We start from the raw sequence: 22,772 nt of genomic DNA, 5'->3' as shown, positions 1-22,772 counted from the left end.
TCTTCCTAGTTTCCCAGAATATTTCTACCTTTTCCACCAGAGAACTTAAATTTGGGGACACAACCAGCCTCTTGGTCATCCTGGCTTTGTTCTGTCCTTATTAAAAGGTTTTAAGTGTATGCCTCAAAAAAACAGCAGGCTTGAGACAGTTTTCTCAGGAGGCTGCCAAGAGAAATCGGGGTGACTCTCGACCTTGTGGCAGTTAAATGAGACTCAGTGCTTCTTTGTTTGGCTTGATGTCCCTTAGAAGGACGGCCCAGACATCGTTTGGTCTGCAGGGCGTTTGCTTCTGCGGGCTGATTTTAACCAACTCTGACAGGAGGGCAGAGGCCCCCAAGCGAGGTCAGGACCACAAATCCCATCCCAGCAGGTGCATGATGGGGAGACAGCGCCCTCCGGATGACCTTCAAGTTCCCATTGATTTCCCGTCAAGCAGTGCCTCCCCACCCCCATCCCGCGCCTGCCCTGCCACTCCCCGTAGGCTTGGGCTCTGGGAGGATGTGGATCAGCTCTCTGAGAAAGAACACACAGGAGCTTGATTCCGAGAGAGGCCCTTTCTGGGAACTGGAGTGGGGACTTGGGGAACATCTTCTGGCACTGCTTGTTTACAGTGCCAATATCAGGCATGGGATGTCCTTTTTGGGCACAGAAAGGAGCGCTTGATGTCACAAATGGCATAATTTATCCACTTGGCCCCACTTCTCTCCTGGTTTTAGGGTGGGGGTGGGTGGCGCTGTGGGATCATAAGGAATATTCGAGTATGGACAAAAGAGTGGACCTCTAACCCACTGTCATGAGTGTTGGGCAGGGAGGACCAGAAGCGAGCAGGTGGCTGTGCCATTCTCATTCGCCGTGCTGGGGGCCTCCCCGGCACTGGCCTTCGTGCCCTCTGCAAGGCCGGGCTTCTTCACCATCAAACTGTTAGATGGTTGCAGGTGGGCCTAGATCTTCCATTCAGTTGTTCAGCGTTACCTGTCGAGCATTCCCTATGTGCCAAATCCTGTTTTGGGTGCAGGGGGTCCAGTCGTAGACAAGAGGAACAAAGACCCTGCTCTCAGGAGCTCACAATTTTGTGATGTAGAGACAATTAGCGGCCAGAGAAAACAGAGAAGGTTTCTGATAGAGGTAAGTATTGTGAAACAAGAAATAGAATATGAGATAGCAAGGGCTAGAGTGGGAGTGGAGTAGGGTAGGCCTCCCTAGATGGAGTGGGTCCAAGATGACTTTTCTGAGGAGACGCCCGCCATGAGAAGATCTGGAAGAAATGTCTACAGGAAGAGGGAAGAGCATGTGCAAAGGCCTTGAGGTGAGATGACTTTGGTATATCAGACAGAGAGAAGTGCAATGAGGTTGGAGTCCAGTAGACCTGGGGGGCAGGAGGCAGGGTGAAGGGGAAAGGTGAGCCTGGCCAGATGGTCTGTGGGCCTGTGGCCACGGGAAGGAGTCCGGATTTTATTCTGAGTGCAGTGAAAGCCATTGGAGGGGTTTAAGGAGGAGAATGTCATGATCTGATTTCCATTTTAAAAAGATCACTTGGACTGCGGTGTTGAGAACTGACTAATGAGGATGTGTTCTCTGTGGCTGTGTTTTAAATGCCAGACCAATATTCCCCTTACCCGGGAGGGCAGCATTGAGACCTTTGTGTTCCAGCAGCAAAGATGGGGTCTGAGGATGTGTTTGTCCAAGAATCGTCTCTAACCAATGGTCTGTTCTCCTGGCAATCACACCCAGGGGACAGCGTACTGGTGCCCAGCTTGTAGCTGGGGTTTTAGAGAGGACTCAGTGCATGAACTATGGAAACTAAAAATACTCTCAATCAGTGAAGTTTCTGTGATAGGTGTGTATTTTCTCTCTGGGTATGCTTCACCCTAGATACAGCAGTCTTTTTTTTTCACTTCTGAAAGTTAGTTGCATTCTACACATTCTTTAGCTTCCAGAGGAGAGATTTATTTTGTCGCGTCTGGATGCCATTTGAAAGGCAAACCTTGGGTACAAGAAAAGCTAGTCTTCTTCCTCCCCAGAGCACTCCCCTTTCCCAGCCCCACCAGGCACCCATTATTTACTGGAAGGAATCACACTGCTTTGCTCCTGCCTCCAGCCTCCTATCCTTGGTAGCCCCTCCACTTCAACCCCGAGTTGCGTCTGCATCAGAACACCCAGTGGCAGCTCAGAAATCATGGCCGGGTTCAGTATAAATCCCGTCTTGCTTAGGCAGCTTTGCATAATAAGTCCCTGAAAAGTCTTCACCAGAGTAGATGCCGGAAAAGGGATTTATTGGGTCTAACGGGCCTGAACATCAGACTCAGCGGCATTTAAGTCATGATGGGAGTTTTAGGGTTCACATTCTTCGTCTGACTTGGCTTTTGCAAGGCAATACCCTTGTCCCCAAGGTGCCTTTCCTGTGACTTTATGAAAGTCAGAGTCCCCGCCAGAGTGACCACTCTAAGGATGTGAGAATCTTCTCCATACCTTTGCCTTGACAAGGCCACTTGGATGTTTTTTTAGGGATGAAGACTTCTGTGGAACTAGTTTGCTACGGGTTAGTGCTGCCAGGTTAATCCATGCCAGCTGGCTGAAAAACACTTCTCCCACAGGAACAAAACCAGCTGAATCAAAGTCAGTTAACGGGGCTGTCCAGCTCTGCCATTAAAACATGGCCGGAGAGCGTCACAAGGCTCTCTGTTCCTGCCCTTGCTTGGGAGGTTGGAGAGCTGTCCTTAGATCAGTGAGTCTCATATTTCTCAGAATCACCGGGGGATCTGTCAAAAACACAGATTTCTGGATCACATGCCAAACTTCCAGAATGAGAATTCACAGCCCCCACCCCCCATTGATTCTGACACAAACTGGAGTTGGAGAGCCACTACCCTAGACCATTCTTCTAGAGAGTGGGGTGATGGCATTCTTGGGAAGCACCAGAGTGGCATTTCCTGCATATCTGAAGCCAGCAAGTGCCCATCCAAACCTCTGTTCCAAGACATTAGGCAGCAGGATGGTCTCATGACAGCACAGAAGGACTAAGTGAGCCTCCTGTAAAGTTCAGAGATGGGGGATATTGGTTCTGCATCCTGCAGAGTCGCATGTATATTGTAGATGGAGAAATGAAAATCTTGAGCTCTGGGGTGAACATTTTTAAGATGATGGGGAGAATTCAGTAGGATTTGAACTTGTGGGATATCTGTTTTCAGACGCCTAATCCTGTGCCTGGAGAAGCCAGATAACTTCAGGCTCATCTAATTTTCATATGGAGAAAGTTAGAACGTCCCAAGCATCTCTCATCTGTGGAGCTTCCATTAGTTTGCTAAGGACGGCATGATTTCAACCAAGCAATCCGTGCTTATCATAGGCTTCTATGTACTCAGCACTGTGCTTGGTTGGGTAGCATAGCAGTATATAACTCTTAGTCCCTGTCTTCAAGATGCTTATAATCTAGTTGAGTGGGGAGAGATAGGAGGCGGGTAGGGGCTGGCCAAACATGAGGAGACAATTAGGGAGCTCAGAGAAGGCAGAGAACAAGCACTATTGGCAGGGGTAAATGGGGAGGCTTCCTAGAAGAGGCAGGACTTCAGCCAGCCCTTGAATGGGGTAAGATCAGCCAGACCAATGGGTTCAGGGTAGGGCTGTCTGCTTCATATGTGCATGAAGGTCCATGAGGATTCGTTCATTCATTCATTCATCATTCAACCCACCCTGGCCAGCTCTGTGCCGGGCTTCGGGCTAGATGTGGTCTCTGCACTTGGGGCAGGCTTCGGACTGCTGGGATCACTGTGCAACAGCTACTCTGTTCTCCTGGATGCCTGAGGTTTGGCTCCTGCCACCCCACTGCCTAATGTCTTAGGACAGTTTTGGGTGGGCACCTGACAGCCTCAAACACACTGCTGATAGAGAGTGTGGTATGAATGTCTGTCACATGGAGGGCATCAGCTTGCTCAGGTAGAGGGTCGTGACACAAAGTGGCAGAAAATACTTCTCTTTGGGGGAAGGAGAAAGGAACCACCATTGATTATAGGCATTTACCTCTGTGTGCCGGAGACTCTATCTTGTTTACTTCTCTCACAGACCTGAAGTGGGGTTCCCTTAACCATACTGTGGGGAGTCGAACTTAGGCTCGGGGAGGGTGACCTGCCCCAGGGTTGTGTAGCCAGTGGAGCTGGTCTCAGATTTACCTGATTCCAAGTCTCCGTTCTTCCCGCTCTACCCCAATACCTTGGCTCTCCAAGGGCCTTGTTAGCCTGCCAGAGGAATTTGGGCACCAGTGGGAGCCATCTTGGCTTCTATATTGAGGAATGAAAGACTGAAAAGTGCGTTTGAGGGAGATTTCTGTTTGTCAGGTTGGGTAAGGGAAGAGCTATAGTGGTTGCAGTCAGGGGACTATCACAATGACCCAGGAGCCCAGTGATGAGGACTAAATGAGAGTGATTGCAGACAATCTCTCCATTTTTCTCTAAAGTTGCAAACAGACACCCATGCAGTCTAAATCACCAAACTATGTGTGCATCAAACTCTGAAGACCACGCACATACATGCATCATGTGCTTTACTGTTCTAATTTAAACACCTACCATAGGTGAGTGGGATACGAGTTGCTGTTGAAAGCAATTCAGCAAAGACTTATTGGTCACCCACTCTGTGCTGGGCTCTGTACTGGACCCCGGGCGTGAATCAGCAAAAAGCCCAGGGTTGCAGGGATGTTGGGTTACACTGCTCCAGGGGATGCCATTCATACTGAAGTTTATATGAATGGCGGCCCCTGGAGTTGTTGAGTGTAAAGCCTGGGTGGCGGTGTGCAGTGGCCCTGCAGATGTGGTCCCTGCCCTCGTGGAGCTGATAGTCTAGTAGGGAAGACAAGTATGAATCATTGAATTGAGTGGAAATTGACATCATTAATACTATTATTATTGTTGTTTTTGTTGGAAGAGGGCAGAAGGAGGCAGGAAGGGATTGGAATCTCTCTTGCCCACCCTCTACCGCCCTTCCCTATGTTAAATATCAGAAACACTGTCTTAGCTCGGGCTGCGATAACAGAATGCCTTAGACAGGGTGGCTTAACAACAGACATTTATTTCTCACAGTTCTGGAGGCTGGGAAGCCTGAGATTAGGGTGCCAGCATGATTGTGTTTGGTGAGGACCCTCTTCCTGGCTTGCAAACAGTAGCCTTCTTGCTGTCTCCTCTCATGGGGGGGTCGGGGGTGGGGGGTGTGTGCAACGGAGTGCGCTCTCCTGTCTCTTCTTTTAAGGGCACTAATCTCATCATGAGGGCTCCACTCTCAGGACCTAATGACCTCCCCAAAGTCCCATCTCCAAATGCTGTCCCACTGGGGGCTAGAGCTTCAACATGTGAACTTCCAGGGTGAAACAATTCAAACTTAGCAAACACTCAACTTGGCTTTCTTTCAGGGGCAGCTTTAGGCACGGTGTAACTGTGAGGAAAATGAAAACGTTCCCCCACCTGCCAAATGCTGCCCCTGCCTGCCAGTTAGAAGAAAACACTACACGAATGGGAGATGGCTTTCCATGCCACAGTTCGAGTTAAACCTGCTTAAATGCAAACAGGAGGAAGACAGCATGCGGGTGTAGATGAGTTTTAATGTGTGTTTGTGGAAGTGTGGGCAGCTGAGTGAGACGGCAGGCAATCCAGGTGCCCACAGAGAAGAGGGGCCCTGGGGGGGCGAGGGGGAAGAAGGGGCCAGAAAGCCTGCCACAGGCCAGGGCTTCGTGCGTTATCTCTGCTTATCTCTCTTTATGTGCACAAATAGCAGTGATGGGCCAAGGTCCTGTTTTTACAGCCAAAGGGGACTTGTGGCCATGCAGTGGGAACGGAGAGAAAAGGCCAACTCCCTGAGAAATGAAAGAATCCAGTGCCAGATGGGATGAAAGAAAAGGAAGGGCCAAGGACGACTTGTTAGGGAGAGGCAAGAGCAGCATTCCCTCAGGCCCCCCACCCCCATCCCTAGAAGAATGGAGACTGGGGAGGGAGCAGGCTTCTGGCAGGAGATGAGGAATTTGCTTTTGGACACGTGATTGAGATATGGCAGGACACCTGTCCTTGGGTCAGAACACAGGACTAGAGGGACATGAAGAGGGAGGGGCCCCAGGTGTCTGGCTTGGAGGGTTGGACCTGAGAGTCAGCTCAGAATAGTGGATGTGGAATCTAAGAGAACAGGCGAGATTTCAAGAGGGGGAGGTGGAAGCACGAAGAAGGGGAGCAGAGGGCCTTGGAGGGGCTGTAATGGGCCCTGAAAATCACATTTGGAGCCTAGTGGGCAATCCTTTTGGAGAAGTCTCATTTTCTACTGTAGGTCCTCTTTGGCCCCCTGGAAGCCATTGCTTCACACGTACGCTCAAGGAGGGTCACTGGAAAGCTCTCAGAGCTAGGATGGCTCCCTCACTCCAGATGGGATTGCTCAGGGATCCCACCCCTCGCAATGCCCCTGGACCCGGGCAGCCAGCAGGGCTCCCAGCAGCAGGCTGTTGGGGGGCTCCTGCTCTGGCAGAGAGCCCAGCGATTCATTCCTTTTGCTTTCCCCACTTCTGATGGCAGCCTTGAGTAGCCTGGAGTCAGTTGTTGATGAGAACATCATTCTACTCTGCCTGTGCCAGCTTCTTTGAGCCTGAGACATCTATCATCCCGTGGTAATCCAGCTCCCTAGGTTTGGTGCAGACAGGTGATGGCTGAGGCTGGGCTGGGCAGACCCAGCCCGGGGCACACTGGTCACCACTCCACAAAATGAGTCATGTCTCTGCTCCCTCTGCCCCTTGCAACTTGAATGCAAATATCCGCACCCCCCCCCCCCCCCCCAATCCTATCATTGTGGATTTTTTTTTTTTTTTTAAGAAATCCCATACTGAAAAGGACGTTTGTCCTCTCTCCTATTTAAATTGCTTTCTATGGGTTAGGGAGACCAGGCCATCGATTTTCTTCTAGAGAGCAGAGCGAACCCTGTGAAGATTTTGGCTAATTAACTTTTGGAGAGGCGCTGCTTGAATTTCTCAAGGAGGTTGAAGTCTCTTCTCTCCTCCCCGATCTTGAAAAAGGTTTTAAACTTTTGTGTTCAAATCTCTGCCAACGCCTGGGCTGTTTCAGGTGACTTCCCTGGAGACAGTGGCAGCGAAGGTGTCGGATGTCACAGTTTTGCAGCTTCCATCTTTAATACAGTGGCTTCAGTTCCCAGAAAGTCTTTTCTGTTTATATAAGAGAGGTATCATTCATACAAGGATTACATTTAAAAATACACATTTCCCCCCGCATGCCTGTTACTAATAACATTGCATGTTATGAAAGTGGAAAGTATTTAAGATGAAATTAATTTTCACCCAGCGTGTCATTTTGTTTGACATTCTCGTTCCATTCGGCGTGGGGCACGGACGCGGCCAACCTCACTTTTTATTTTCAGCAAGCTCACTTTCTTGGTCCTCTCCTTTGGATTGAAACTGTTGGAAGTGAGTTACGAGCATATCAGGAAAAGTCTGATTTGAGATCCTCCTGTAGATTTCCTTCGTGTTGGTTTCCAGAGTTTGTTGTGAAAATGGAAACCTTCTCTCCCATCGATGACTTTTAGTGTACAATTTCCTTTTCTTTCTTTCTTTCTTTTTTTTTGATGGGTTCTCTTTCAACAGAATTTCTGGAGTTGGAATAGTTAACATCTTTTTTGGCAGTCTGTCAAAAGATTGTGGGAAACCAGCTAATTCTTTCTCACATCGGACATCTCCGTGTCATGTGTTCTTGTCGGTTCTTATCAACGTGGCGTGGCTGGTCACTGTTCGGTGGAGGGACGCTGGAGCACCCAGGGCACCCTGGACAGGCTGTGTCATCTCGCCTGGGCTGAGCTGCCCGGGAAGTTCTATTACACTGAGCTACATCGCTTCAGCAGAAGGAGACGTTGAAGCTGGTGGGACACAGATGTGAACACTGTAGGAAATGGTTCTGTATTTTTGATCAATCTTATGATCCTTGTTACCAACTTTGATTACATCAGCGTATGTGCTGTTCTGTTTTATAGCATTTTAAGGGGCTCTCATCCCCCCTCCCCAATTCATTTCCAGCTGTGTGACTATTATCATTTGATTACAGCTTGGTTTTGCAACTACACGGACACTTTCTGAGCTCCTATGTCTCTACCTTCCTTGTGAAAATGAAGAAGTTCAGAGGTGAAAAAGGAGCAAAGGGCTTTTTTGTTTTTAAAGAGGCACGTCAACAAGTAATTTCCAAAAGATGCCTCCAAAGCTCCAATGACTGTATCCTCCCAGAATAAGAAATTTCCATTAAACTCTGGTAGACTGTGGCCCACTGACTTTTTTTTAAGAGTATAGAAAAATCTATTTAAAATTGTGCTTACTTCATTCTTCTAAATATTTTGGTTAAGAAATATATTATTTTTAACTTAGAGACTTTCCCTCCCTGATTTTGGCTTCTGCAAATCTACATAGAACAAAAACAAAGGGACATTTATATTGTCGCTTGGAAATGAACTACTTGGATCTCCCTTTTGGCCCTGTGATCCCTGCAGCTCCTGCCCTTCCTCCTTCCTCCTCTCCCTCCCCACTAAGAAGCTCAAGTTCATCTGGTAGAGGTAATGTTATTACATTTGTATTTCCTTGAGCCATTTATTAGCATCCAAGGTGCCTCTCTTTTATTTGTTAGGTATTTGATCTCATTGATTATTTTTATGCTTTGCATTTGATCAGTTTTACCAATGTTATATTTTTGGTCTTTGAAAAGGATACTGTCTGAAAGTAGTAGCATCACCACATATCCAAGGAGACCAGAGATTCAGGAACATAAAATTTAGGATGCTCAATCAGATCACTGCTCCAGCAAACCAGGAAGGTCTTTCTATTTGTGTTTTAAACCTCGGGAATTGAATTATTTTGAGTTCAAAATTCAAGTAGTAGTCTTACTTTAAATGCTTCTTTTATTGTCCATCAGAAAGTCATTTTTCTTTAAGTGTGTGGTTTTGAAGAGCGGTACATGCCCCTCTTCACCTCCTTTTCCCTATAATAGCACTTTCAGGGGATATTTCCTCTATCCGTTTAGTCTTTGTTTATATGGAGTGTTTATCTTCTATTGTCATGGAAATCTGTGCATGTATGCTGGTGATTGGGGTTCCTTCTAGAGAGCCTTTGCTGGCAATCATGGAGAACAAAGTGTGGCTAATGGGGGAGGTTGATGAGGGGGTTCTAGAAGCCTGATCTAGAAGTAGATCCCGTGCAGAAGGTTGTTCCAGAACTACCTCTATTCTAGATTGGGACCCCATGCTTCCTAGAACAGAGACTTGTCACTTTTCCTGGTGGCTTATTCTTGGGGCCCTAGGCTCTTTGTTAAAGGGGTTTCTAAGTTCTCTGGTGGATTAGGTATAGGAAGTAGAACCTGGTCCACCCTGACATTGAGTTGGATTCTACCCCTTGGCAAGGCTCTTGGTACTCATTGCCTTGGTCTTCATAGCTGCAAAATCTTCCCAGGGAGGTGGGTGGGTGACATCAGTTTCCCTTTCAGGGTGTGCTCAGTTTTCCCTGGCCTCATTCTTCTCCTCTCTGTCTGCCGGCAGGCTTGGGGACCAATTCTACAAGGAAGCCATTGAACACTGTCGGAGTTATAACTCCCGGCTGTGTGCAGAGCGCAGCGTGCGTCTCCCTTTCCTGGACTCGCAGACCGGGGTGGCCCAGAACAACTGCTACATCTGGATGGAGAAGAGGCACCGAGGCCCAGGTGAGCCATGCCACCTCTGGGATGTGCGCATGTCCAGGCTGTCTCTTTGGATGCAGGAGGACCAGGGCTTGTCTGGGAATCCCTGCAGGGTTGCTGGTGGTAGGGCAAGCTGTACAGGGGCCTGGGATACTTTTAAGAAACTCAACTACTTTTATAGCTCTTGGCAGGTATTCCAAAGATGGTGTGGGGCATTGAAGCCACATTGACTGGGGAGGGGCAGAGTGAAAGAACTCAAGATGTTTAGCCCAGAAAAGGGAAGACTGAGGATAGCTATCTTCATCTTTTCCCCTTGTGTGTTGGTGTAGCTTAGCGCTTATAAGCTGGAAATCCACAGTCAGATCTGAGTTGGAGTCTTAGCCTTGTCACTAGATCTTTCTCCTTCGGGTTTTTCATCTGTAAAATGGGGATAATAATGGTGTTTACCTCAGGATTTTGTCAGGATTAAATGAAAATATTCATAAAAATCTCATAGCATGAATTTAGCACATAGTAAGTATGTGCTCCAAAAATGCTGGCTATTATTATTGATATTATTGTTATTACTACGACTAGTCTTCTAGGCTCCAGAGAACAGAATAAAGACCAATGGGTGGAGATTAGTGAGGCAACAATAGGAATGCAGTTTTCTGGCTCTATATGGGTATGTTTAAAAAACTTTTTATTATGAAATTATTATTATGAAATTTCAAACCCATACAAAAGTGGAAAGAATAGTCAAATGAATCTCCATGTATTGATCACCCAGCCTCGACCATGATCAGCTCATAGCCAATCTGTTTTATTTATACTCACCTCCCACTTTCCTCCTTGACTACAGGTTATTTTGAAGCAAATCCAAGATGCGTATTATTTCATCTGTAAATGTTTCAGTAGGTGTCTCTAAGTGATAATTACTTAAACAAACCGACCAACCCACAATAGCTGTCAAAGCCCAAAGTTAACAGTAAGACTTTAACATCATCCCATATTTGTTCAACGTTAATTTCCGCCTGTAGTTTAAATCAGGACCTAAATAGGATCCCTACATTGCAATTGTTGGCATGTCTCTAGTCTCTCTCTCTCCCTCTTTCTCTCTCTCCCCCTTGCATGTTATTTGTGTGGGTTGTTTACACTGTAAGGTTTCCCAGGGTCTGGATTCTGACTGCATCCCCATGGTCATATTCCTGTGAATTGGTAGTTAGGTCTAGAGACTTGCGAAGATTCAGGTTCAATTTTGGGGGCAAGAACAATTCCTAAGTGGTGGTGTGTACTTCCATCAGGAGGCTCACGTGGTCTTGTTATCTCTCTTTTACTGATGTTAGCAGCCCTTGATGATAATTGCCTAGATCCGTTATTCCATTAAGGGCCACAAATAGGTGACATTCGATTTGAGGCTGTCGTTATGTCTCCATTTATTAGCTCTACAACGTCTATAGAGAGAAACATCTCATTAAAATTTTGGTCATTGTGAGGTACAGATCACCTATGAAAGGCAGGATAAATGATTTTCTCCTTTTTTCACCAGTTTTCAAAATAATGAGTTGGTTCCCTAGTATTCTCTAAAGGAATCAATGAAGTTATTTTTTTTAAGTACCATCGTGAGTTCTCAGATTTAAACATATTGGATACATTTTAATCCACCACAGCTGTTGTGTTTATTGATGCTTGGCATGTCCCATCTTTGGCCAGTAGGGGTTTCGGCCAGTGCCAGGGCTTTTGAAACAACTCCAGTAGTTTTTGACAGCTTCCTTGCTATCTTACTATCAGGACAAATGTTTCCGGCCCATCATGTACACTTCCTGCCCCAGACCTGGAATCGGCTGTTTCTTTAAGACACCTTGTTTTATTTTTGTGGGAAGTGTCGTTTAGAGACCACAATCTCGTGGCGCTCATTGCTTCTGGGTTGGTCATTGTTTCTAGGACGTTTCAGGGAGCAGAGCTAAGAAATATGATTCCTTTTTTTTTTTCTTTTTAAGAAAAAATACATTATGAAATTAGACTGATATTTCCCATTCAGTTCAGTTTTACATAGTTTTTACTTAATCTTAATTCTTTTTTTTCTTTTTTAAACGTCCATCAGTAGAGCACTTTTTTTGGGTACGCTTTTTGGTGAGGAAGATTGGCCCTGAGCTAGCATCTGTTGCCAATCTTCCTCTTTCTTTTTTTTCCTTCCCGAAGCCCCAGTATATCGTTGTATATCCTAGGTGTAAGTCATTCCATTTCTTCTATGTGGGATGCCACCACAGCATGTCTTGATGAGCAGTGTGTGTGTCTGTGCCCAGAATCCAAACCTGTGAACCCCAGGCTGCCGAAGTGGAGTGTGGGAACTTAACCGCTCGGCCACGGGGCCAGCCCCCAACAATCTTAATTTGTATCTCTTTTCTCCCAAACCAAAAAAATCCTGGCTCTTAATGACGCTAAAATGTTTACTTATTTACTATATCCCACAATACCTACACAACAGTTCAGAATAAAATGAGACTACCAACAATAAGATGGCTGAAAATGGCTTAAGACTTTTTTCTTTTTTTGCAATTCTTTTTGTCCTTAGAGTATTTCCTATTAAGGATGTAGCATCAAATCACTGTCTGTTATGGTCACTTGAAATAGTTCCTCTGTTTGGTTGTGCTGCTAACTCAGTTAACATACTTGGATTTATTTGTTTCATTTCGCTTTCACTTATTAGGTATTGCTTTTTCTTTCCTTTTTGAATTTCATATAATTTCTTTGTCTTTTTTAGTTAACTTTTAATTTTGAAATAATTACAGATCTACAGGAAATTGCAAACATTACAGAGAGATTCCCTATACCTTTCACCCAATTTCCCCCAATAGATACATCTGATGTGACTATAATACAATATCAAAAACAGAAAATTGACATTGGTAAAATGTGTGTGCGTAGTTCTGTCCCATTTTATCACGTGTAGATTTGTGGAACCACCACTGAATCAAGATACCACAAAGATCTTCCTCATACTACACCTTTATAATTGCATGTACTTCTCCCTTTCATCGTTTAAATCCTTTTTCCCTCCCCATTTATAATATAATGTCTTAAACACTTCCTCTACATTGAAAACCACATCAGACACTATTATAATTTTGCTTTCAACCATCAAACATAATTTAAAAAACTTGAGAATTCTGTATTGTATTTCCTTACTTTCTCGTTGTTCTTTCTTCCCTCCTGATGTTCCAAGGTTCCTTCTTTTATAATTCCTTTCTGATTAAGCACTTTCTTTAGCCATTCTTTTAAAGTAGGTCTACTGGTCACATCGTCTCTTAGTGTCCCTTCATCTGAGAATGCCTTGATTTTTCCCTCATTCCTGAAGGATATTTTTGCTGGATATAAAATTCTGGGTTGACAGTCCTTTTATTTTAGCACTTGAAAAATGTTTTGCCACTTCCTTTTGGCCTCCAGGGTTTGTGATGAGAAATATACTGTCATTTAAATTGTTTCCTTTCATAAGTGAGGTGTCATTTCTCTCTCACTGCTTTCAAGATTTTTTCTTTGTCTTCAGTTTTCAAAATATTGATTTTGATATGTCTTGATGTGGATTTCTTTGAGTTTATTCTTTTTGGAATTCACTCATCTTGAATCTGTAGGTTTATGTCTTTTGCCAAATTTGGGAAAATTTCAGCTATTTTTTGGAATACATTTTGAACTCCTGCTCTCTTTCCCCTCTCCTTCTGGGATTCTGCTGACACAAATATTAGATCTTTTCTTATAGTCCCACAGTTCCCCCAGGCTCTGTTCATTTTTTTTAGTCTCTTTTCTCTCTGTTGCTCAGATTGGGTGATTTCTATTATTCTGTCTTCAAGTTCACTACTTCTTTCTTCTGTACTCTGCATTCTGCTGTTGAGCCCATCCATTGAGGTTTTGCGCGAGTGTGTGTGTGTGCATATGTGCACTTCAGTTCAAAAATTTCTATGTGGTTCTTCTTTATAGCTTATATTTCTTTACTGAGACTTCATATTTATTTGTTTGTTTCAAGTGTTCATAGTTGTTTGTTGAAAGATTTTTATGATGGCTACTTTAAAATCCTTGTCAGATAATTGTAACATTTGTGTCATTTCTGTGTTAGTATCCATTGTCTTTTCTCATTCAAGTTGAGATTTTCCTTGTTCTTTGTATGAATGACTTTGATTGAATCCTGGACATTTTGGTCATAACGTTATGATACTCTACATGTTATTTAAACCTTCTGTTTTCACAGACCTCCTTTGATACTGTGGGGAGGAGGGGTGTGCCCCTCGTTACTGTCAGATGGGTGTGGAGGTCCAGGTTCCCCACTCAGCCTCTGTTGACACCCTGGCAGTGGGGAGCACCTCTTTATTTCTGGGTTGGGGTGGGAGGTCAGCCGCCCCCTAAGTCTCCACCAATACCACCCTAGCTGGGAGAAGGAAGGATGCCTCATCATTAGTCCCCAGGTGGCCTCCACTGACACCATGGGATGTCAGCTTCTCATGCAGCCTTCTCTGATGCCAATCCAGCAAGAACATTGAGAGTGCGCTGCTAGGCTGCCCTTTTCCTGGTCTTTGGCTGGAGATTGCAGGATTTTCTTGGAGCTTTTTTTAGCTTACATTTGTTGGTGTTTCTGGGTTATCAGCTTCCCCAGAACCCAGTTTGGGATATATAAGGCAAAAAATGAATACCCAGGGAACTTACCACCTTGTTGTACCTTGGGTCCGAAAGTTCCTAGCTGGTCTGCCTTGTTCTCTTTACCTTTCAGTATCTTATTTTTGTTGTGTAAGCAATGTCTGGGAGTTTTAGTTGTTCTTAGAGGGAGGAATATTGGAGAATATATCTACTCCATCTTTCCAGAAGCAGAAGTCCCTGGTTTGCTTTCTCATTAAAAAAAAAATTAGCAGCTTTATTGAAGTATGATCAACATACAATAAAGTGCACATATTTAACACGTACAGTTTAAGTTTTGACTCGTATATACCATCACCAGAATCAAAATAATGAACATATCCATGATGCCCATAAATGTCCTTATGTCCCTTGTAATCCCTCCCTCCTGCCCTTCCCCCTGCCTTTGTCTTTCATCGCTCCCTCCCCACAGGCAACCACTGATTTGCTTTCTGTATTAGAATCATGTGATATGTTCTCTTTTCTTTGGTGGCAGTTGGGGGTGGGTGGGGGGTCTGACTTCTTTTACTCTACATAATTATTTTGAGATCATGCATGTTCTAGCATGCATAAATAATTCATTCCTTTTTATGCTGTGTAGTATGCCATTGTATGGCCATATCACAGTTTGTTTATCCATTCATGTGTTAAAGGACATTTGGATTTGTTTCCAGTTGTTGGCTATTATAGATATAGCTGCTATGAACATTGTGTACTAACTAGTCTTTGTATGGACATTGAAATTTTGCATTCACTCCAGCAATATACAAGAGTTTCAGTTTCTCCATATTCTCACCAACACTTGATGTGGTCAGTTTTTAAAGTTTTATCCATTCTGATAGTTACATAGTGGTATCTTGTGGTTTTAATTTACATTTCCCTAATTGATAATGATGTTGAGGGGCCAGCTTGGTGGCATAGTGGTTAAGTTCACACGCTCTGCTTCAGTGGCCTAGGGTTTGCGGGTTTGGATCCCAGGCGTGGACCTACACATCGCTCATCAAGCCATGCTGTGGCAGCATCCCACATACAAAAAATAGAGGAAGATTGGCACAGATGTTAGGTCAGGGACAATCTTCCTCAAGCAAAAAAGGAAGATTGGCAAAAGATGTTAGCTCAGGGCCAATCTTCCTCACACACACACACACACACACACACACGATGTTGAGCAGGTTTGTATGTGCTTATTTGCCATCCATGTATGTTCCTTTGGTAAGGTGTTCAAATGTTTTGTTCATTTTAAAATTGGGTTGCTTCTTTTTTTATTATTAAGTTTTGATAGTTCTTTATAAATTCTAGGTACAAGACCTTTATCTGATATATGCTTTGCAAATATTTTCTCCCAGTCTGTGACTTGCATTTTCATTATCTTAACAGTATCCCTCAAACAACAGACATTTAAAATTTTGATTGTCTAATTTATCAATTTGTCATTTTATGAATTGTGATTTTGTTGTTGTATCTAAGAAACTGTTGCTTAGCCCAGGTTAAGGTTTTCTCTTATTTTTTTTCCCTAAAAGTTTTATAATTATAGATCTTATATTTAGGTCTATGATCCATTTTGAACTAATCTTTTAATATGGTGCAAGGTATGGATTAAAGTTTAATTTTTTGCAGATAAATATCTAATTGTTCTAGTATAATTTGTCGAAAAGACTAGCCTTTCTGTACTGAATTGCCTTTGTACCTTTGTCAAAACTTAGATGTCCACATGTATGTGGGTCTCTTTCTGGACTCTCAATTCTGTTTCATTGATTTATGTGTCTATCTTTACACTAATATCTCACTGTCGTGATTATTATAGTTTTATTATGTATCTTGAAATCAAATAATGTTGGCTCTCCAAATTTGTCCTTCCTCTTCTCAGTTATTTTGGCTATTCTAGGTCCTTTGCACTTCCATATTAATTTTACAGTCAGTTTGTCAATTTCTATAAAAATCTGCTGAGATAGTGATTGGGATTGTGTGGAATCTACAGATCAATTTGGGGAAAATTGATAGTTCTCAATATTGTCTTCCAACCCACAAATATAACATATCTCCCCATTTATTAGTGTCTTTAATTATTCTTATCAATAATTTTTAGTTTTCAGTGTACGAGTCTTTCACATTTTTTGTCAAATTTATCTCTAAGTACTTAAAATTTTTGATACTATTGTAAATGAATTTTTAAATATTTAAATTTCTGATTTTTCTTTGTGAGTATACAGAAATGCAACTAGTTTTGTATATTTATCTTGTATCCTGAAACCTTGCTGTACTCCTTTATTAGTTCTAGTAGCTTTCTATAGATTCCATAGAAATTTCTACATAGTTGATTACGTTGTTAGTGAATTAAGAAAACCTTTCAATACGGATCAATTTTATTTCTTTACTTGTCTATTGCACTGGCTGGGATGTTCAGTACAATAGTAAGTAAAAATAGTGAGAGTGGATATCCTGTATTGTTTCTGATCTTAAGGTGAAAGTGTTCATTCTTTCATTATTAAGTATGATGTTAGCTGTAGGTTTTTTGTAGTTGTTCTTTGTCAGATTGAGGATGCTCCTATTTCTAGTTTGAGAGTTTTAAATCAGGAATGGGTGTTGCATTTTGTCAAGTGACTTTTCTAAGTCTATTGAGATGATTGTGTGATTTTTCTTTTGTGGTTTGTTAATGTGATGAGTTACACTGACAGTTTGTGTGTGTGTGTGTGTGTGTGTGAGGAAGATTGGCCCTGAGCCAACATCTGTTGTCAATCTTCCTCTTTTTGCTTGAGGAAGTCTGTTGCTGAGCTAACATCTGTGACAGTCCTCCTTTATTTTGTATGTGGGTCACCGCCACAGCATGGCTGGATGAGCAGTGTGTAGGTCTGCACCTGGGGTCCTAACCTGAGAACCATGGGCTGCTGAAGCAGAGCACATGAACTTAACCACTACACCACCAGGCTGGCCCTACATTGATTGATTTTTGAATGCTAAACTAACATTACATTCCTAGGATAAACCCTACTTTGTCATGATGTATTACTCTTTTAAAAAATCATCAGGTTCACTTTGCAAACATTTTATTAGAGTTTTTACATCTATGTTTATGAGAGACATTGGTCTACAGCTCTCTTCTGTCTATCTGGTTTGGGTATCAGGGTGATGCTTCATATGATGAATTGGGAAGTATTCCTTCCTTTTCAGTTTCCTAGAAGAGTTTACATAGAATTTATATTTCTTCCTTAAATGTTTTGAGCACTTATCAGTGAATCCACCTGGGCCTGGCAATTTCTTTGTGGGAATGTTTTTCTTTTGTTTGTTTTTGTTTTTTATAAAGATTGGCACCTAGGCTAACAACTGTTGCCAATCTTTTTTTTTTTTTTTTTTCCTGCTTTATCTCCCCAAACTCATCCTGTACACAGTTGTATATCTTAGTTGCAGGTCCTTCTAGTTGTGGGATGTGGGACGCCACCTCAACATGGCCTGACGAGCGGTGCCACGTCCATGCTCAGGATCCAAACCCTGGGCCGCCACAGCAGAGCGCGCGAACTTAACCACTCAGCCACGGAGCCGGTCCTGTGGGAATGTTTTTAACTAGAAATTTAATTTCTTTAATAGATGTGGGGCTATCAGATTATCTATTTCATCTCAAGTGAACGGTGGGAGTTTGTGATGTACATGGAATTCTTCCATTTCCTCGAAGTTGTCAAAATTAGTTGCACAAAGTTGCCCATACTATTGCTGTGTTATCCTTTTAATATTATAGAATCTGTGGTGATATATCCTCTCTTATTCTTTATATTCATAATTTGAATTTTCATTTTTACTTGATGACTCTGACTAGAGGTTTATCAATTTCATTGATCTTCTCAAAGAAATAACTTATGGTATATTAGATTTTTTTAAATTGTTTTTTTCTGTTTTCTGTCTTATAGTTTCTGCTCTGATCTTCATTTTTTTCCCTTCTATTTACTTTTGATTTAGTTTGCTTTCCTGTTTCTTATTTCTTAATGTAGAAACTGAAGTCATTGCTTTGAGATCTTTCTTCTTTTTTGCTATAGGCATTTTAAAATATAATTTCTCACTAAATATAAATACTGCTTTAGCCTCATTTCACAGAGTTTGATATTGTGTTTTCATTTCCATTCAATTCAAAATATTTTCCAATTTCCCTTTTGATTTCTTCTTTACCCATGGGTTTTTTAGAAGTGTGCTATTTAGCTTCCAGAAATTTGGGGGGATTTTCCAAAGATATGCCTGTTATTTATTTCTAATTTAATTCCGTATGGTTAGAGAATACTTTGTTTGACTTGAATCCTTTTAAACTTACTGAGACTTGTGTTATGACCCCAGAACATCTTGGATAAATGTTCTCTTTGGTCTGGAAAAGAATGTGTATTTTCCTGTTGTTGGTTGGAATGTTCTATAAATATCAATTAAATCAAATTGGTTGATATTGTTACTGAAATATTCTACATCCTTACTGACTTTTCTATGTGTTCTATGAATTATCAAGAGAGAGTATTGAAATTTCTGACTATATCTTTGAGTTTGTCTATTTCTTCTTACAATTCCATTAATTTTTGCTTCATATATGTTGAAGCTCTGTTATTAGGTACATAAACATTTAGGATTGTTATGTCCTCTTGAAAAACTGATCCCTTTATCATTGTGTAATGACCTTCTTTATTTCTAGTAATATTCTTTATTCTGAAATCTACTTTCTCTGATAGTAACATAGCCATTCCAGCTTTCTTTTGATTAGTGTCAACATGGTGTATCTTTTTTCCATCCTTTTACTTTTAACCTATTGAGGTCTTTATGTTAAAATATTTTTTTCTTTTTGTAGACAGCCTATAGTTGCATCTTGCTTTTTAAATGTAATCTGACAATCTGTGCTTTTTAAATTGGGGTATTTAGACCACTTATGTTTAATATGATTGTTGTTATAGTTAGGTTTAAATTCATCATTTTGTTATTTGTTTCCTATTTATCCATCTGTTTGTTCCCTTTCCTTCATTTTTCTTCCCTTTTTTGGATTAATTGAATTTTTTATGATTTTATCTTATCTCCTTTGTTGGCTTATTAATTGTAACTCTTTGTTTCGTTATTTTAATAATTGCTTAGTGTTTATAGTATGCGTCTTTAACTAATTACAGTTTACCTTTAAGTGATATTATATTACTTCATGAATAGTATAAGAACTTTACGATAGTATTGTGGTAAACAGAATAATGCCCTACTACCCCAAAGATGTCCACATCTTAATCTTGGAAACCTCTGACTATGCTACTTTACATGACAAAAGGGACTTTGCTGATGGGATTCAGTTAAAGACCTTGAGATGGGGGAGACTATCTTAGATCATCCAGATGGGCCCAATGTAATCATAGGGTCTTTATAAGAGGGAGGCAGAGTCAGAGCGGGAGATGTGACAGCAGAAAAAGAGGTTGAAGTGATGCAGGGGAGGATGGGGCCACAAGCCAAAGAATGCAGTGGCTTCTGGAAGCCAGAAAAGGCAGGGAAATAGATTCTGCCGATCTCCAGAAGGGATGCAACCCTGCTGACACCTTTAGCTCAGTAAGACTGATTTTGGACTTCTGACTTTTAGAACTGTAAGATAACCAATTCATGTTGTTTTAAGCCTCTCAGTTTGTGTCCGTTTGTTACAGCAGCAATAGGAAACAAATGCAAGTATACTTTTATTCTTCCTCTATTGACCTTTGTGCAATTGTTGTCATACGTTTTATTTTTACATATGGCATAAACCTCATACCACGTTTTTCATTATTTTTGTTTAGTCAATCATCTTTTAAAGAGTTTTAAATAAGAAAAACATCCTATACAATTACTCATGTACTAAACCATTTCTCATGTTTTCCATTTCTTTGTGTAGACCCATATTTAGATCTAGCATCTCTTTCCTTCCGTCTAAAAGACTTCCTTTAACATTTCTTGTGGTGTGGATCTGCTGCTGATTAAGTCTTCAACTTTTGTGTGTCTGAAAATATCTTCAGTTTGCCTTAGTTTTTTAATGATATTTTTTCTGGGTATAGGATCTAGATTAACAAGTTTTTTTTTATTCTTCTTTGTTTTTTTTTTTTTTTTGAGGAAGATTAGCCCTGAGCTAACTACTGCCAGTCCTCCTCTTTTTGCTAAGGAAGCCTGGCCCTGAGCTAACATCTGTGCCCATCTTCCTCTACTTTATAGGTGGGATGCCTGCCACAGCATGGCTTTCGCCAAGCGGTGCCATGTTCGCACCTGGGATCTGAACTGGTGAACCCTGGGCCACCGAGAAGCAGAACATGTGAAATTAACTGCTGTGCCACCAGGCCAGCCCCAGCAAGTTTTTTTTCTTTTAGTACTGTAGTGATGTTGAACCACTGATTTTCTTTCTTACATTGTTTCTAATGAGAAATCATCCTTATCTTTGTTCCTTTATGTATAATATGGCTCCTTTCTCTGGCTTTTAATATTTTCTATTTATCATTGTTATTGAGCAATTTTGATTATGATGTGCCTTGTTATAGTTTTCTTCATATTTCTTGTGCTTAGTTTTGTTGAGCTTCTTGGATGTGCAAGTTTATAGTTTTCATCAAGTTAGAAAAATTTCCAGCTATTATTCCTACAAATATTTTTTTCTTCCCCCTCTCCCTTTTGGGGACTCCAAATATACATATATGAGGCTGTTTGAAGTCATCCCGCAGCTCACTATGCTGTTCTTTTTAAAAAAAAATTTTCTTTTCCCCATGGGTTTCATTTTGGATAGTTTCTCTTTTAAAGATTTTTTTTTTTCCTTTTTCTCCCCATAGCCCGCTGGTACATAGTTGTATATTCTTAGTTGTGGGTCCTTCTAGTTGTGGCATGTGGGACGCCACCTCGGTGTGACTTGATGAGAGATGCCATGTCTGTGCCCAGGATTCAAACCGATGAAACACTGGGCCACCTGCAGCAGAGCACACGAACTTAACCACTCAGCCATGGGGCCGGCCCTGGATAGTTTCTATTGCTGTGTTTTTTTTTTTTTGAGGAAGATTAGCTCTGGGCTAACTACTGCCAGTCCTCCTCTTTTTGCTGAATTGCTGTGTTTTCAAGTGTACTAATCTTTTCTTCTGCAAGGTCTAACCTGACATTAATCCTACCCAATATGTTTTTTATTTCACACATTATGGTTTTCATTTCTAGAAGTTAGGTTTGAGTCCTTACAAAGATCCTGTTTTTACTTAACTTTTGAACATATAGATTGCAAATAGTAAGTATTTTAATGTTCTTGCTGCTAATTCTAACATCATTGTTAGTTCTGGGTTAGTTTCAACTGACTGATTTTTTTCCCCTCATAATAGGTCATATTTTTCAGCTTCTTTACATGCCTTGTAATTTTGAATTGGATGCTAGGCATTGTGAATTTTACCTTCCAAGGTGCTGTGTATATTTATTCCCATAACTATTCTGGAGCTTTGTTTTGGGACATTCAATTTACTTGGAAACTTATCTTTTCTTGTATTGCTTTTAAGATTTGTTAAGTGGAACTGGAGCAGTGCTTAGTCTAAGGCTAATTATTCTCCCTTACTGAGGCAAGACCCTTCTCTGTACCCTACCCAGTACTCCATGAATTGTGGGTTTTCCCCGCTTGCTGGTGTGAACAGACTATTCTCTGCCCCTTGTGCACACCAGGCACTGTTACCTCTATTTTTACCAGGTAGTTCTTTCCTCAACGTTGAGTAGTTTCTTCACAAGTATGCACTGATCAGTACTGAGCTGAATACATGAAAATGACTGTCTGTGGATCTCCACAGTTCTTTCCTGTGCAACTGCTGGGCTCCACCTGTGCTCCTCCTTCCTTTGCTATAACCTGGAAACTCTCAGGGCAATGAGCTGGGGCAATTAAGGGCCCATTGTCTTTGTTTCCTGTGTCTCAAGGATCACTATCACTGTCCTTCAATGCCTGATGTCCACTGTCTTGAAAATTTTTGTTTCATTTGTTTTCTTCTCTTCAGGTTTCAAGTGGGAGGGTAAAATCTGGTCCTTGATACTTCACCTTAGATGTTTCCTTTTTTTCTTTTTCTTTTTGAGGAATATTAACTCTGAGCTAACATCTGCTGCCAATCCTCCTCTTTTTGCTGAGGAAGGCTGGCCTTGAGCTAATATCTATGCCCATCTTCCTCTACTTTATTGGTGTGATGCCTCCTGCCACAGTGTGGCTTGATCAGCGGTTTGTAGGTCCGCACCTGGGAGCTGAACCGGCAAACCCTGGGCTGCTGAAGCAGAATGTGCAAACTTAACCACTGCACCCCCGGGTCGGCCCCGTGATGTTTCCTTTTTATTTTAATTTAATTTTACTTTATAATCATATAAAATATTTACACAGTTCTAAAGTCAAATCTATAAAGCATGGTGTATTCAGAGAGAGTCCAACTCTATCTCTTCCCCTCGTATCCTGTTCCTTTTCTCTTTCTACAGGCAACTTCCTCTTCTTTTTCATGT

At 41.9% G+C, this 22,772-nt stretch overlaps 1 protein-coding gene across 1 annotated transcript in view; it reads left to right on the top strand.

Moving 5' to 3' along the window:
• The window catches only part of DPF3 (double PHD fingers 3), a 243,247-nt gene that overhangs the window by 86,586 nt on the left and 133,889 nt on the right, over positions 1-22,772 (top strand). Inside the window, exon 2 of the mRNA XM_046647021.1 lies at positions 9,547-9,707. Coding sequence (XP_046502977.1) covers positions 9,547-9,707 — 161 coding nt within the window. The remainder of the gene's footprint in view (positions 1-9,546; positions 9,708-22,772) is intronic.

The sequence above is a fragment of the Equus quagga genome, chromosome 20, assembly GCF_021613505.1.
Source record: "Equus quagga isolate Etosha38 chromosome 20, UCLA_HA_Equagga_1.0, whole genome shotgun sequence".
NCBI lineage: Eukaryota > Metazoa > Chordata > Mammalia > Perissodactyla > Equidae > Equus > Equus quagga.
The sequence above is the reverse complement of the archived record's forward strand: the minus strand, read 5'-3'. Positions and strand labels throughout refer to the sequence as shown.